Source organism: Chelonia mydas, chromosome 2 (genome assembly GCF_015237465.2).
Source record: "Chelonia mydas isolate rCheMyd1 chromosome 2, rCheMyd1.pri.v2, whole genome shotgun sequence".
Classification (NCBI taxonomy): Eukaryota; Metazoa; Chordata; order Testudines; family Cheloniidae; genus Chelonia; species Chelonia mydas.
In genome coordinates this window covers 188487637-188505696 of record NC_057850.1, presented here as the reverse complement: position 1 = coordinate 188505696, position 18060 = coordinate 188487637, and the positions used below count along the sequence as shown (strand labels likewise).

General features: G+C 39.4%; 1 protein-coding gene across 1 annotated transcript in view; it reads right to left on the bottom strand.

The window, feature by feature from the left end:
• The window catches only part of OSBPL10 (oxysterol binding protein like 10), a 187436-nt gene that overhangs the window by 109572 nt on the left and 59804 nt on the right, over nt 1-18060 (bottom strand). The window contains exon 4 of the mRNA XM_007054979.4: nt 1099-1290. Coding sequence (XP_007055041.3) covers nt 1099-1290 — 192 coding nt within the window. The remainder of the gene's footprint in view (nt 1-1098; nt 1291-18060) is intronic.

The window sequence follows — 18060 nt, the reverse complement described above, 5'->3', positions numbered from 1 at the left end:
GTTGCACTCCTTTCATAAGCACTCATAATTAGTAATGTTTTATAATGAAACATACACAACTATTTTGGAAAATCTTAAGCATGTTGACTACAGACAGGAAAAATGTATCTTTCTGTACATTTTACAGATTATTGAAAACTATTTGTCAGAGGGTTTTTTTGGTTTTTTGTTTTTTTAAGATCGGATTCTGGTCTTTGGTTCAGCTACATCAGAAATTTCTGAGCAACTATTTCAGTTTTCACCTGACCAGAGAGAGTGAAAATGTTCATGTAATACTTGCTAAATTATAACATGACATGGTTTATGTCAAGGAAAAAGCAGAATACCTGTGGGCTAATAGCTATATTTTGCTTAAGTGAATAAAAGGGATGCACATGGCAGCATGAAAATCAAGTTTACCTTTGTTTCTCATGACACCATCTCTTTAAAATAAAATTACTTTGTGAAATATAGTAAAACCTTTCCAAATCTCACTTCAACTCAAAAGCCCTATATTCTCACACACAAAAATAGGAGTTTCTAACATTTAGCAACAGACTAAATGTTACCAGTTTGTAAACACTACAGATGTACGGAAGTCTTTTATCACTGACTTCATTAATGTTACAAAATAGATAATGTATTTATTGATCTATTATGTTATCAAATTAAATAACTTGTTAAAATAAACAAACAGTCAATTTAGTACCCTTTTTATTGGGTGTTAGCTTACTTGCAAATTTGAAAAATTCAGTAATCCTCAGTGGGTCTCCTACTCACTACAAATCAGTGAAAGTCTACTCAGTTCTTAACCGTATAATTGGAGTATTGTTTAATTGGCTAAAATTCCTAATAGTTATGCAATTAGTTGATCAAAATCCTATCTTTAACAACAAAAGGTAAAAGATACTCTATTTGTAGAGATTTAATTTAAAACTATACAAATATGCATTAAGTTGGGCTGCATATCCATTTTTACTATGCTACAGGATAAAAATGAGGTTAATTCTATTTAAACCATCTAAAATTCTTCCAAGACAGCATATGTATTTAAAGTCATAAGAAAAAGAGGATATTTGGAGCTCTCACGCCAACAAGAACACATCACATAACTCCTACCTCTTTGACTTCATGGAGTTGACCAGTATATTGATTCTTGGCTCTCCGGGCTGCTGCAGGCGATTTGTGATGTGTGACGGTGACAACAGTAGGTCCACTTTGACCCTGATGTTTTTGACTACTAGGAGATGCAGAATTACTCATCCCAGAAGGAAGCAAAGACAAGCTTCTGTTTCGTGAGGAGGGAGTGTTCTAGAATAAGCAACAGATTGTTAAAACGAAGAATTAAGATACATGAGTAAATAACATATGACCAAAAACTCTAAGGCTGCACTCTTCTCATTATAAAACTGAACCTGGAGAACTATAGGCACTCAAGTCTTACTGATGACAAAAAATGCTGATAACAGGTATGGTGAAATTATGGCAAGGATCAGCCCTGATAGTGCAGAAGTCGCTTACTATGTACCTGGTTTGTTGAGATTTCTGAAGTAGGCTTCCCTAGCTCTGGCAAGTGATTTCCAAACATTGCTATATATTAATATGCTCTAAGTATCTTTGTAGCCAAACACACAAACCTTTTAAATAGGGTAAATAATCTGCTTTCCTAAGCACAAAAGAATCTCAATTACACTGATACAACTAGATTTAATGAAGTCACTGACCTGTAATTCATGAGGCAGGCTCACTGATTATACAAAAAGGTATTTAGTTAAAGTTAGTGCTTTCCCCTGATTGGTTTCTGAAATACTTTGATGCTTCCTTTGCATAATTTTCAAAGCAGCAGCCATTGTAAGGCCCATACTCCAGGTTAAATTAAAATTTGAAGCAGAAGTGTGCTTTGTAAGTGTCAAGACATATTTTGGGGAGTGAATGAGGACAGGAGCAGAGAGGAGGGACAGAAAAGTTGGTAAGTGGGTTTTCAGGAGTGTCTATAGTCTGATCACTCTCCAGCTCTTGCTCTATTAATCACAGGTGACGTGGGGGAAGGGGGAGAATACGGGGCCGCATGTCCCCCCAGATTTCTGCCAGGGTGGGAGTCAGGCTGAGCGCAGCTGAGAGCGACCTGCCTGGGAAAGTCACTGACACCGTGCACTTCTGCTGAGTCCTGCTAGGTGGCACCCGGAGCCAGGAAGCGAGATCAGGCTGGTAGCAGGCTCAATGGTGGAACCGGCTGAGGTGCCTGCGAGGCTGCAAAGGGGAGCTCGGGGCAATGGGGAGAGGGAGGCAATGGGCGGAGGGCGAAGGCAGCACAGACCAGGGGCACTGGGGGTGGGGTGAGTGGAGAGCCCAGGGCAACACAAGTGTAGTTCCCCTGAAACTGCGACAATGATATTTTATTTCATTTTTTCTAAAGACCCAAATCCAGCAAAGTACTTACACGTGCTTAAGTCCAAGCACTTGAGCAGTTCCATTGATTTCAATGGGTCTACTCACATGCTTATAACTGAGCATAAGCTTAAGAGTTTGCTTGATTGGGGCCTTAATGTCAGAACATATTATACTAAATCATAATTAAGAACTGGAAAGTCACACTATTAAACTTTGTAATGTTAATAGCAAAAGTGGGTCAGTTGTGAAGCTTCCATTCAAATTCAGGTTCCTCAACTTCAGATCCAACCCAAGCCACTTCATAAGAGTGCTGGGATTCAGAATTCTGAACTGGCCCATCATGAAAATAAACAAGCTATGAAGGTGAAATCTGAACTTAGATCTGATCTTCCTCATGTTTCTGAGTGGTTTGGATTCTGTGTCCTAGTTTTGGGTCCATCTGTAGTTAAAAATGAACTGTAAAGAGAAAAGGGAATGGTAGGCAAGCCAAGAAACGTGACTTGACCGTCTGCTAACTGGGCTGGGCACAGGAGATTGAGCACAGAAATCTGTTTTAATTTACTTTCCAAAAATTCTTTCAAACCACTATCCTCCTGCCATGAAATCTGTTTTTACAGGTTTGCTAATAATACCCCATATTTATCATTCTGTGATACTACAGATACCAGAAGAGTCAGATGCCAGAAGAGACATCATAGCCACCAGTAGAGTTAGCATGAGATTTCTGGTACTTGTGATGCCAATGTCTCCTTGTAAACACAGAAGAGAGAGCAGATTCAAATGGAGAGGGAAAATAATTTTATAAGGTTAAATTAGAACTGATTCCTGACATAATTATTGGGTGCTTATACTATCACAAGAGCTTTAAAAATTATATCAAAAGGATTGTTTTGCAAATATCTGTTGTTCAAATTGATATAAAACACCAGTGCAATCCAGAGCCTCTTCGTGTGTAGCTCGCTTTTAGAACAGTCTCTATCTGCTATTACATAGTGTCATGAGACATTAGAAGTAGCTCTAAAAATCAAAACTCTTTTGTCTCGAGTACCTGCCCTGAACCTCTCTGCATAACACCAGAACCTTTAAATTGTGCCCGCCCCTTCCTTCCATTGTCAGCAGTTAACAGTCTCCTCTGCTATTAATAATAGTCTGAGTTTTCCCCGCCGCATGAGGTTCAATTGTTCACATATCTAATCTTTTAATAGGGTTGCTACTCCATGGTTTGTTCACTGCATCACTCAGTTATTTTATACTAGAGAAAGCCTTAAGGACTGCAGTTTCAGTCAGGCACACAGATGTACCAGAACACAAATAATGTAATCATTGCAGATATCACAATGATAGACACTTTAGTGTGTTATCTATATGTGGTCCATCACAGCCTAGGCTATTTTTGTCCATGTTTGAAAAATGCTGTTTGTGATTTAATTTCCACACTTAGAGAGATCTATGTAATGTGCTTGCTAAGCTTCTTTCTTCTGTTTTATTATATTCTTGTTATATGCATACATCTTTTGTTTTGATTTTATTTTAGCGTCAGACAAAATGGCACGTATTGTACACTGACAATAACATTTTAATAAAAAATTGAGGATGGCATAGATGCAATATTTTGAGTGAAATACAGGTATGATCCCACTATTTCTACCTACAAGCTCAATATATTCATACTTGCAAAGAACAGGTAGATGAGCTTTCATAGTTGCAAAGAGAATTATTGTAATAAGTGAATGGAAATGGAAGAGGAAGTCTTATTTTCACCAGTAATGCCTATATACTCAGAATGGCCTCAAATTTGAAACAGTATATTGTAATATGGCCAGTAAATAGCACCTGAAAGCCTTCTCCTTTTTATCCCTTAAAGGCTAGTTAATGGCACTGCAATCATGTATAATGCCTGTCACTTTCATTAAAAGGTATTAGATCTTGTGAAAGTAGAATGAATTATACTGAAATTATAATTCATTAAAGAAATGCTACTTGAAGGGTTTGTTGAAATATAGTTGTCAGGAAGAGAAACATTAAGGAGTGTGAGACAATGGGTCCTCAAACTAATTAACTGAGAGCTCCTACTGAGCTAGGAGATTGGTAAACGTTAGTATGCAAATAAGATATGTATGTATATTTGTCAGTTTCTGCTTCCTTTTGTCTCTTATGTTAAATTGGCTTTAGCTTATTTGTATAAATAAGTTAGCTTGAGTCTCAGAGGGGGGCTCACATATCTGGGTGCACTGGCAAAGCACTTTGCTAATAAACAGAGTGGTCTGACAAATTATGTGAGTCCTGAATCTGACTTTGACAATCTAAAACTGACAAACTTAATTTATAATTAGCATTTGGATTAAAGTCAGACATTGTGTATAATAGTCATGGTAATAGTACATTTCATCAACTCCAGATAATGCACTTTACCAACACGTATACAAGGGGCAAGGAGGGAACTTCGTTACATGTTTTAGGAGAGCAATTACCTCTACACTGGCCAAAAGATTGAGACATCTGGTATGTCAGAACCTGATACTATAAGCCCTACACATGCAGAACATACACTGCATAGAGAGTAGTCACAGTAACAAAACACAGAGTACACAGATCTGGTTTAATGTATATCCCCTTCACACACAAACACATTTCAGAAGTTATGATCTGATCCTGCAAACATGGCTGAGTGCAGGGGTTTGCTACCATGACTAACTGCAATTATAAGCAGCAGCCATCCATTAAACTAACCATCATTGCTGGTGTTTTCCATTTGTGTTAAACAGGACTTGGACTAAAATGAGAGGCTTATTGTTTTTAAGTTATCTTTGGTTATATGGTATTGTTTAGATACAATTACAATTGAAGATATTTACAGCACTGGAGAATCTAGATTCTTTACCTCTGATGACTTGAGCCTTCCCTCTTATTATAAGACTTATTGAAATAGGCTGTGCCTAAGTACATCAGAACATCACATACTTCCGGCATGATAAACATACAATATAGATTTTTCCTTTTAAAATTTGACTACCAACATAATGTATCCAATGATAAAGAGGGGAAGGGAGAATCCTGGTAATGGGATATTTTTCAGAACAAGATCTGAAGCCCACCTCTCGCCGTACGCTTCAGAACCTGAACTCTAGCCCAAACTGGAACTTCCAAGCACCTTCTACACAGCTACTGTGAACGCACTAGTCTGAGCCCCGCAAGCCCAAGCCTGTGGGCCCAAACTGGCAATCTCACTCCAAAATGCTGTGCCTACATACTCTACAGAATGGCAAGCAACTTAGGGAAGGAGCAGCTCACTCAGTCTGTCCTTACTATCTCTGCAGTCATTGCCTCAACCCCTGTTCTTCCTCCTCCCACCTTCCGTCCAATCTGAGAAGAGCTCCTCTGCTCCACCACCCCGTCCTGAACAAAACTCAGATTTAGAGCCGGATTTAGAGCAGCTTTGAACCTTCAATAACAGGGTGTGTTTTGATTAGTTTATCAGATGTTCTCTCTTTATTAAAACAGACTACAGTTCACAAAAATACCATACCTTTATTTGTTTATAGTAATTCAGCCCTATGAGAAGTTCTAACATACCAGAGTTATCCCAAAGTAAGTGGTTATTTATCCAAAACCAAGTACCTACGCACATGACAAGATTAAAGAATTTCTTTTTTTAGTTCTCTGCAGAAGCACTTTGAAGTGAAGTGCGATCAAGAACAGTATAAAAATAAAATGGCATTTATTATTCAGTTTTATGAAATAATTACTGCATCTAATTTATCTTTTATATAGTTATGCTCTAATAATCATCTTACTTGTGTTATTCCTTTTGGGGATTACTGAAGATAAAATTTTAGTAACCTATAAGATTTCACCACACAAAAGAGAAAACTTGTCAAAATGTCAGATGAGATCAAGACTACCACTGATAAAGATTAACCAATAACAAAAATGGACTGAACATTTTTTTTACTTGACTAAAGCAGAGTTTATCTGAACTGTCTGTGCCTAAGGTACATATTTAGATCAATCAAAACTCAAAAAAAGGTACCATGCATATGCTTTGTGCCTACTTGACATAACTTAAAAATACGTTCCAAGTACAGCATTTTAAGATAACATACTGCAAACTCCCCCTCCTCAGACAATTCCCTCCCATTTTCAAGTGTCTGGGAAAAAAAGATGAGTCTTGCAATGTGCCTGAAGATCGCTAATATCAGCTGCATCCTTACTTACTTTAAGACTCCAGTATAAATATTTTACTGTCCCCTCAACTTTCCGGGGTAGGTGTTACAGAAAAGTTCTAGTATACATACTGATTTTACTTTAAGAGTTCATTCACTTGTGGCAATTACTGTGTCACTTCAGGACTAATTACAGAAAATGCGTCTTTTTGTGCAGACTGCAACATTACTTGATACATTTTCTCACACATCATCCAGAATTCTAGAGAACTGCAAACTGCTTATGTCATACAGATGTAGTTTAAGTGTTGATGCTTTCAAGAAATAGCAACGTTTACTACCAAAAATGACAACCATCGCAAGAAATAGATTTCAATAGCAATAGTAATTTTAAATGTATATAGATATAGGGCTTCTCATTTCAAATGATCCCAAAGTGCTATAAAAAACATTCAAGAATCACTTAATCCACAACTGAAACACAACTACTTTTGGAGTAGCACATCAGAGCTGTTCAACAGCACATAATAGCACTATGGAACAATTTAAGAGAAATGAAAAATAGCACTTGCATTTGAAACTCTGGCATGGGAGGTTCAGTTGAGCAACAGTTGGCTCAGTTGCAAATTAGGCAAGATAATGAGTAAAAGCTTCCTCCATAGCTTAAAATATGTGAAACATCCAATGTCAATCTCATATGAACAGCATTTCCTGTCTCCCACAACCACTGGTTCTATATTGACTCACAGAGAAGAGTGTAGGTTTCAGAGTAGCAGCCATGTTAGTCTATATCCGCAAAAAACAGGAGTACTTGTGGCACCTTAGAGACTAACACATTTATTAGAGCATAAGCTTTCGTGGGCTACAGCCCACTTCATTGGATGCATAAAATGGAACATACAGCAAGAAGATAATAAACACACACACACAAGGTGGAAGTTGCCATACAAAGTGTGAGAGGCTAATTAGTTAAGATGAGCTATTATCAGCAAGAGAAAAAAACTTTTGTAGTGATAATCAAGATGGCCCATTTAGACAGTTGACAAGAAGGTATGAGGATACTTAACATAGGGAAATAGATTCAATATGTGTAATGACCCAGCCACTCCCAGTCTCTATTCAAACCCAAGTTAATAGTATCTAGTTTGCATATTAATTCAAGCTCAGCAGTTTCTCACTGGAGTCTGTTTTTGAAGCTTTTCTGTTGCAAAATTGCCACCCTTAAGTCTTTTACTGAGTGGCCAGAGAGGTTGAAGTGTTCTCCTACCAGTTTTTGAATGTTATGATTCCTGATGTCAGATTTGTGTCCATTTATTCTTTTACGTAGAGACTGTCCGGTTTGGCCAATGTACATGGCAGAGGGGCATGGCTGGCACATGATGGCATATAAAGACTGGGAGTGGCTGGGTCATTACACAGATTGAATCTATTTCCCCATGTTAAGTATCCTCACACCTTCTTGTCAACTGTCTAAATGGGCCATCTTGATTATCACTACAGAAGTTTTTTTCTCCTGCTGATAATAGCTCATCTTAATTAATTAGCCTCTTACAGTTTGTATGGCAACTTCCACCTTCTCTGTATGTATAGATATATCTTCTTACTATATGTTCCATTCTATGCATCCAATGAAATAGGCTGTAGCCCACAAAAGCTTATGCTCTAATAAATTTGTTAGTCTCTAAGGTGCCACAAGTACTCCTGTTCTTTTTTAGAGAAGAGTGTAATGTATTAAATTACCCAAACCATACATTTTCCACATGTCCCCATCTAAATACTCTTCCTTGCCTTATTCTGCTTACCTACCATATGGGGTTCTGATGGAACCACAGTACAAACTACTACAACTAGAGACTAAAATACAATGCCTATGATTGATTGACACTTTCTTACCAACAGATCAAGGCACAGAGAGGAAATATGGATTTTAAGTTGGCACTAACATTCACAAGCCTTGTGAATAGGAAAGGAAGTAGTAGATGTGATATATCTTGACTTTAGCAAGGCTTTGATACAGTCTCACATGACCTTCTCATAAACAAACTAGGAAAATACACCTAGATGGAGCTACTAAAAGGTGGGTGCATAACTGGCTGGAAAACCATTTCCAGAAAGTAGTTATCAGTGGTTCACAGTCAAGCGGGAAGGACATATTGAGTGGGGTCCTGCAGGAATCACTTTTGGATCCGGTTCTGTTCAATATCTTCATCAGTGATTTAGATAATGGCATAGAAAGTACTTTTATAAAGTTTGCGGATGATACCAAGCTGGGAGGGGCTGCAAGTGCTTTGGAGGACAGGATTTTAATTCAAAATGATCTGGACAAACTGGAGAAATGGTCTGAAGTAAATAGGATGAAATTCAATATGGACAAATGCAAAGTACTCCACTTGGGAACGAACAATTAGTTGCACACATACAAAATGAGAAACGACTGCCTACAAAGGAGTACTTCAGAAAGGCATCTGGGTGTCAGAGAATCACAAGCTAAATATGAATCAACACTGTAACTCTGTTGTAAAAAAAGCAAACATAATTTTGGGATGTATTAGCAGGAGTGTTGTAAGTAAGACACGAGAAGTATTTCTTTCACTCCACTCCACACTGATTAGGCCTCAACTGGAGTATTGTGCCCAGTTCTGGCTGCCACATTTCAGGAAAGATGTGGACAAACTGGAGAAAGTCCACAGAAGAGCAACAAAAATGACTAAAAGTCTAGAAAACATGACCTATGAGGGAAAATTGAAAAAACTGGGTTATGTCTGGAGAAGAGAAGTACATAAAAGGTTGTTACAAGGAGAAGGGAGAAAAATTGTTCTCCTTAACCACTGAGGAGAGGTCAAGAAACAATGGGCTTAAATTGCAGCAAGGGCAGTTAAGGTTAGACATTAGAAAAAACTTCCTGTCAGGGTAATTAAGCACTGGAATAAATTGCCTAAGAAGTCTGTGGAATCTCCATCACTGGAGATTTTTAATGAGCATCTGTCAGGGATGGTCTAGATAATACTTAGTCCTGCAATGAGTGCAGGGGACTAGCCTAGTTAACATCTTGATGTCCCTGCCAGTCCTCTGATTCTATGATTAAAATAAATAGATAGCTAATTTAATACCTATTTCTTAAAGACATTTTGGTCATTGATTTATTGCTGTATGTTCCGTCTCCTTAAACTTGTAGGAGGGTTGGTTATATCTATAGGCAGTCCTTTTGTATTATTCTGTGTTTTTAATTTATGGGATTGTGAAACAGAGACCCACTGGTGGCTCACTACTCTGTGTCAGCAACTCTTATTAGGCCTGAGAAATGCACTATACTTAATATATTGCTGTCACAGTATTTCACTATAAAGCAGGGGTTCTCAAACTGGGGGTCAGGACCCCTCAGGGGGTTGGGAGGTTATTACATGGGGGGCCACGAGCTGTCAGCCTCCACCCCAAACCCCGCTTTGCCTCCAGCATTTATAATGGTGTTAAATATATTTAAAAGTGTTTTTTATGTATAAGGGGGGGGGGGGAGTCACACTCAGAGGCTTGCTGTGTGAAAGGAGTCACCAGTACAAAAGTCCGAGAACCCCCGCTATAAAGCATGTCATGTGAGATATCAAATGAAAATCAGCGAGACATGTATTAACACTGTAAGAAGACTTATAGATATTCCTGATATTATGTTGTAAAGTCTAACAAGGCAGAATGGGCAAAGAGGTCTTCTGCTATTCAACTATCTCTGTCTCTAATGTAAGTTAACCATTGCAAAGCCAAATACAATGGGAGTTACATTTGCAAGTGAAGTAAAAAGGAAAAACAAGTTAACAAGGGAGATGTAAAGGCAGCATGGCACCGGCAGCCAGGAACAAGCAGCATGGGAGGAGAGTCTTATCACAGATTCATAGATATTAAGGTCAGAAGGGACCATTATGATCATCTAGTATGACCTCCTGCACAACGCAGGCCACAGAATCCCCCCCACCCATTCCTGCGATAAATCTCTCACCTATATCTGAGCTATTGAAGTCCTCAAATCATGGTTTAAAGACTTCAAGGAGCAGAGAATCCTCCAGCAAGTGACCCATGCCCCATGCTACAGAGGAAGGCGAAAAACCTCCAGGGCCTTTCCAATCTGCCCTGGAGGAAAGTTCCTTCCCGACCCCAAATATGGCAATCAGCTGAACTCTGAGCATATGGGCAAAATTCACCAGCCAGATACCCTGTAAAGAATTCTCTGTAGTAACTCAGATCCCACCCCGTCTAGCATCCCATCACAGGCCATTGGGCCTATTTACCATGAATATTTAAAGATCAATTAATTGCCAAAATCATATTGTCCCATCGTACCATCTCCTCCATAAATTTATCGAGTTTAATCTTAAAGCCAGATAGACCTTTTGCCCCCACTGCTTCCCTTGGAAGGCTATTCCAAAACTTCACCCCTCTGATGGTTAGAAACCTTTGTCTAATTTCAAGTCTAAACTTCCCAATGACCAGTTGATATGCATTTGTTCTTGTGTCCACATTGGTACTCAGCCTAAATAATTCCTCTCCCTCATTTATCCCTCTGATATATTTATAGAGAGCAATCATATCTCCCCTCAACCTTCTTTTAGTTAGGCTAAACAAGCCAAACTCCTTGAGTCTCCTTTCATAAGAGAAGTTTTCCATTCCTCAGATCATCCTAGTAGCCCTTCTCTGTACCTGTTCCAGTTTGAATTCATCCTCCTTAAACATAGGAGACCAGAACTGCACACAGTATTCCAGCTGAGGTATCACCAGTGCCTTGTATAACGGTACTAAAACCTCCTTATCTCAACTGGAAATACCTCACCTAATGCATCCCAAGACTGCATTAGCTTTTTTCACAGCCATATCACATTGGCGGCTCATAGTCATCCTATGATCAACCAATACTCTAAGGTCCTTCTCCTCCTCCATTACTTCTAATTGATGGTCCCCAGCTTATAACTAAAATTCTTGTTATTAATCCCTAAATGCATGACCTTACACTTCTCACTATTAAATTTCATCCTATTACTATTACTCCAGTTTACAAGGTCATCCAGATCTTCCTGTATGATATCCCGGTCTCTCTCTAAATTGGCAATACCTCCCAGCTTTGTATCATCCGCAAACTTTATTAGCGCTCTCCCACTTTTTGTGCCGAGGTCAGTAATAAATAGATTAAATAAGATTGGTCCAAAACCGATCCCTGAGAAACTCCACTGGTAACCTCCCTCCAGCCCGACAGTTCACCTTTCAGTAGGACCCGCTGTAGTCTCCCTGTTAACCATTTCCTTATCCACCTTTCAATGTTCATATTGATCCCCACCTTTTCCAATTTAACTAATAATTCCCCATGTGGCACGGTATCAAACGCCTTACTGAAATCTAGGTAAATTAGATCCGCTGCATTTCCTTTCTCTCGAAAATCTGTTACTTTCTCAAAGAAGATCAGGTTGGTTTGGCACGATCTACCTTTTGTAAAATCATGTTGTATTTTGTCCCATTTACCATTGACCTCAATGTCCTTAACTATTTTTTCCAAGACCTTGCATACTACAGATGTCAAACTAACAGGCCTGTAGTTACCCAGATCATGTTTTTCCCCTTTCTTAAAAATAGGAACTATGTTAGCAATTCTCCCATCAGACGGTACAACCCCTGAGTTTACAGATTCATTGAAAATTCTTGCTAATGGGCTTGCAATTTCATGTGTCAATTCCTTTAATATTCTTGGATGAAGATTATCTGGGCCCCCCGATTTAGTCCCATTAAACTGTTCGAGTTTCGCTTCTACCTCAGACATGGTAATATCTACCTCCATAGCCTCATTCACATTTGTCATGCTACCATTATCCCTAAGATCCTCTTTAGCCTTATTAAAGATTAGAGGCCAAGTATTTGTTTAGATATTGGGCCATGCCTAGATTATCCTTAACCTCCACTCCATCCTCAGTGTTTAGCGGTCCCACTTCTTCTTTCTTTGTTTTCTTCTTATTTATATGGCTATAGAACTTTTTACTGTTGGTTTTAATTCCCTTTGCAAGGTCCAACTCTACTTCACTTTTAGCCTGTCTCACTTTACCCCTACATGTTCTGACCTCAATAAGGTAGCTTTCCTTGCTGATCCCTCCCATCTTCCACTCCCTCTATGCTTTCTGCTTTTTCTTAATCACCTCTCTGAGATGCTTGCTCATCCAGCTTGGTCTACAACTCCTGCCTATGAATTTTTTCCCCTTTCTTGGGATGCAGGCTTCCGATAGCTTCTGCAGCTTTGATTTAAAGTAATCCCAGGCCTCCTCTACCTTTAGATCCATAAGTTCTTCAGTCCAATCCACTTCTCTAACTAATTTCCTTAATTTTTGAAAGTCAGCCCTTTTGAAATCAAAAACCCTAGTTGCAGATTTATTTTTGTTTGTCCTTCCGTTCAGTTTGAACTGAAATAGCTCATGATCACTTGAACCAAGATTGTCCCCTACAACCATTTCTTCTATGAGGTCCTCACTACTCACCAAAACCAAATCTAAAATGGCATCCCCTCTAGTCGGTTCAGAAACTATTTGATGAAGGAATCCATCAGCTATCGCATCTAGGAAAATCTGAGCCCTATTATTATTACTAGCACTCGTCCTCCAGTCTATATCTGGGAAGTTAAAGTCTCCCATGATCATGCAGTTTCCATTAGTATTTACTTCATTCAAAACATTAAAGAGGGCTCTATCCATATCCATATTAGATCCCGGTGGTCTATAGCACACCCCAAGCACTATCCCAGGGGAGGCTCTAGTAGTTTTCTTCCCCAATGTACTTTTTGCCCAGACGGACTCTGTCTTATCCATTCCATCGCTTCTTATTTCTTTACATTCTACCTCATCATTGATATACAATGCTACTCCACCACCTTTACCTTTATTTCTGTCTTTCCTAAACAGCACATACCCTTCAATACCTGTAGTCCAGTCATGACTACTATTCCACCATGTTTCTGTTATCCCTATAATATCTGGTTTCACTTCCTGCACCAGTAGCTCGAGTTCCTCCATTTTGTTATCTAGGCTCCTCGCATTGGTGTACAAACATCTTAATTTTTGCTGTTTGGCCTTGCTCACATTCCGTACCTGATTAGGCACAGTCATTCTACAGCCAGTATGACCTATTAGACTAGTATCCACACTGCCCTTCCTCCTTATGTCCATTCTCCTACCCACGGCTGTATCCTTTCTTACTTTGTTTTCTTCCCTCTCAATGCTAAAATGCTTATCTGTAGGTACTCTTCAAAAGGATACATTTCAAAGGTTTGCTGAACTACAAGAATCCCCTTTGATTATCCATTTCACTGACAAACACCCTGTAATACGGAGGGAGGTGGTTCATGAAAAATCTGGATCCTGATTTGTTTGAAAAATCAGCAAGCTCTGCAAAAGGACTTTGAGGGTGAGAAACTCTCTCAAAGGAGTGTAGCCTGTCAAAGTTATGATGAGTCTTTTGGAAGTGTATTACACTTTTGTTTTATTTGGAAGCAGCTTTCCTTTCTGAATACTCACTTGAATCTGTGAATCTTTGAAAACTCGTGGCAAACGGGGGAAGTCCCAGATGACTGGAAAAAGGCTAACGTAGTGCCAATCTTTAAAAAAGGGAAGAAGGAGGATCCTGGGAACTACAGGCCAGTCAGCCTCACCTCAGTCCCCGGAAAAATCATGGAGCAGGTCCTCAAGGAATCAATCCTGAAGCACTTACACGATAGGAAAGTGATCAGGAACAGTCAGCATGGATTCACCAAGGGTAGGTCATGCCTGACTAATCTAATAGCCTTCTATGATGAGATTACTGATTCTGTGGATGAAGGGAAAGCAGTGGATGTATTGTTTCTTGACTTTAGCAAAGCTTTTGACACGGTCTCCCACAGTATTCTTGTCGGCAAGTTAAAGAAGTATGGGCTGGATGAATGCACTATAAGGTGGGTAGAAAGTTGGCTAGATTGTCGGGCTCAACGGGTAGTGATCAATGGCTCCATGTCTAGTTGGCAGCCGGTGTCAAGTGGAGTGCCCCAGGGGTTGGTCCTAGGGCCGGTTTTGTTTAATATCTTCATAAATGATCTGGAGGATGGTGTGGATTGCACTCTCAGCAAATTTGCGGATGATACTAAACTGGGAGGAGTGGTAGATACGCTGGAGGGCAGGGATAGGATACAGAGGGACCTAGACAAATTGGAGGATTGGGCCAAAAGAAATCTGATGCGGTTCAATAAGGATAAGTGCAGGGTCCTGCACTTAGGACGGAAGAACCCAATGCACAGCTACAGACGAGGGACCGAATGGCTAGGCAGCAGTTCTGCAGAAAAGGACCTAGGGGTTACAGTGGACGAGAAGCTGGATATATGAGTCAGCAGTGTGCCCTTGTTGCCAAGAAGGCCAATGGCATTTTGGGATGTATAAGTAGGGGCATAGCGAGCAGATTGAGGGACGTGATCGTTCCCCTCTATTCGACATTGGTGAGGCCTCATCTGGAGTACTGTGTCCAGTTTTGGGCCCCACACTACAAGAAGGACGTGGATAAATTGGAGAGAGTCCAGCGAAGGGCAACAAAAATGATTAGGGGTCTGGAATACATGACTTATGAGGAGAGGCTGAGGGAACTGGGATTGTTTAGTCTGCGGAAGAGAAGAATGAGGGGGGATTTGATACCTGCTTTCAACTACCTGAGAGGTGGTTCCAGAGAGGATGGTTCTAGACTATTCTCAGTGGTAGAAGAGGACAGGACAAGGAGTAATGGTCTCAAGTTGCAGTGGGGGAGGTTTAGGTTGGATATTAGGAAAAACTTTTTCACTAAGAGGGTGATGAAACACTGGAATGCGTTACCTAGGGAGGTGGTAGAATCTCCTTCCTTGGAAGTTTTTAAGGTCAGGCTTGACAAAGCCTTGGCTGGGATGATTTGATTGGGGATTGGTCCTGCTTTGAGCAGGGGGTTGGACTAGATGACCTCCTGAGGTCCCTTCCAACCCTGATATTCTATGATTCTATGAATCGCTTTCTGTTACTAAACCTGTATTTGTTTTCACTATAAATAAATTACAGTGCGATGTTGTTAGAAAGGACCTGCTCTTGAGTTGTAACCTTCCAGTGGTATGTAAGTCTCTTTGGAGACAGAGGACTTGGTAATTACTATGAGTATCTCGTGATAGGGGCTGGGCACTATAGGGAGGCACTAAAGGCTGGCAGAGCTGAGATTGTTTGGGTGGCTAACAGACTGGGGTGACAGGAACTGACACCCAGTTTAGCACCAGCAAGTCTCCACTTGCTGAGGTAGAGGAAAGTATCTGAGGACTAATGGTACTTAAGTGGAGCTAGCCTGGAATCCATAATGCAGAGTGCTCGTGTTAGCAGCTGACTGAGTTGTTCTAACTCAAGTTTTAGCCTGCATCCCCTGATGGACCAGCTATCTCAAGTTAAAACACCACCACACTTGAATTAAGAGTATGTGGATGGAAGAGGAGTGTGGGGCAACACCTGAGTTAAAGCTTGTCAACACTGCAAAGTTAAGAGGACAAGTCTCATTGAGCTTCAATTGGACTCATGTCTCTTAAGTTACGTACTTTTGAAAATCCCAGCCTCAGCTGTGTGCCCAAAACAAAACTTATTGTAGATTTTGATTAGTACTAACTTCATACATATGAAGTTTGTCATGCCATTCCTCTATTGTCTATGAGTGTTCTGCTGTTGTGAGCACGCTGCAGGGGACTGAAATTAACAAACATCCTACTGTGAATTACAATTTTGGTGTGGTGTTTAAAAGGAAATTATACATCTGTTGTTGCTTTTCCTTTCCTTAAACCAGAACTGCATCATGCAAAATTGAATGATCCTTACAGAGCAATATAAAATGGATTGTATGACATTTTCTGACTGATCATTTCCCATTCAACATGAAGAAAAAAGGATAACAGTCTAGCTCCTTCCACAGTTTTAGTATTGTAGCATTCAAGTACTTGTAATTTGCAAAGCAAACCTACTAGCAATACTGTAACTGAATAATACACCATAGTATCATGTTCTAACTTCTAGATTCCCTCAACAAATGTTTCCTGAACTCTGGTCCACAAACCAGCAGCTGTTTATGGAGTGCCTGCTAGCCACATAGTGCTACTCTCCTCTATGTTTCCAGCTGCTAAACTGCACTCAAAAGAAACTAAAGAAAAATCAGGAAAACATTTAATGTACTTTCCCATGTAAGCAATTGATTCAGATGCCAGGAAGGGTGGTGTAATTTGATCAGCAACAAAGGGGAGGTAGTCCACACTATTGTGAACAGGAAAGAGAGGTAGGTCCGCCGGACAATAACTCTGCTAAGATGAGCTTAGAACAGCTTGAGAGCCCCCTTCCCTAAACTGCGTGTGTTCCTAGAAAAATAAGCAATTTCCTTAGTTTATTTGAATTTTAAATAAGTCTATGTCCTCAGACATGAATATACATGTATTACTGCTGGGAGCCAAGCAGCCTCTCTGTTTCTTTCTGAATTTTTAATATTAATCTATATTTTAGATCCTCTGTGGTCTGTTCACGAATATTATTATATGTTTAAAATGCAATGGACACCCAGTTCACCTTAAATCAAAATTTTAATCTAGAAAATTCACTTGTTTTTATCCTGTAAGTGACCCATTTCATGTAGCGCAGTTTCAATTTTGCATTTTCATGAACCAAAAGGGGAGGGTTTTTTTAAAAATAGAGGAGAATTTGAACAAGATCAGGATTTATCCACTTCAGGTGGCAAATAAAAAAAGCCTACTTCTCTAAAAAAATGTAAAATCAAATAATTAAAAACTTAGTATTTAAAGCTAGGAAAGGATCAGTAAAGATGCTGGGAAACTTCCCACTATTAACAACTGGAATAAGATTACCAACTCACTTCACAAAGGGTATTCTTACACTAGAACCTTTAACTAAAGTTGGCTGAGTGCTAATTAACTCAGGTTAGCCAACACATTTATACACCCTAGTCTTGGCACTTCACAAACATTTGTTCCACAACACAAATGGTTTACATTAGGTAGAGGGTAGACAGACAAACATTTGTGGAGTGTCCAGACTAATGTGTACAAATGTGTTAGCTAACTCTAGTTAATTAACAATCAATTAACTCAAGTTTGAAAAACTAGTGTAGACAAACCCACAGATCACCAAACTATTAACTTGAGCCATAGATAGCCCAGATTTGAACCAGTGGCAGAGGTTGGACTCCATATATCATTATCTATCCTCCAAACCAAGTCCACTCTTTGTAAAAGAAGAAAAATTGCATATTATCCCTCAATATTCACTTTACGTGTCTTTCAAGATTTCCACACTTCAATATGTAAAATGTTAGCAAGCTCAACTTTTTCTTATCTAACTTTGGGAGCAAATAAGACCACCAATTATTCTTTGAAACGAAACAATTTTCAGTGAAACCAAACAATTTTCATACTACCACATGGATATGCTGCCTTATCATACAGTATAATCATTTTCATACCCAAGTCTATGTGTGGACTAATTTCCCA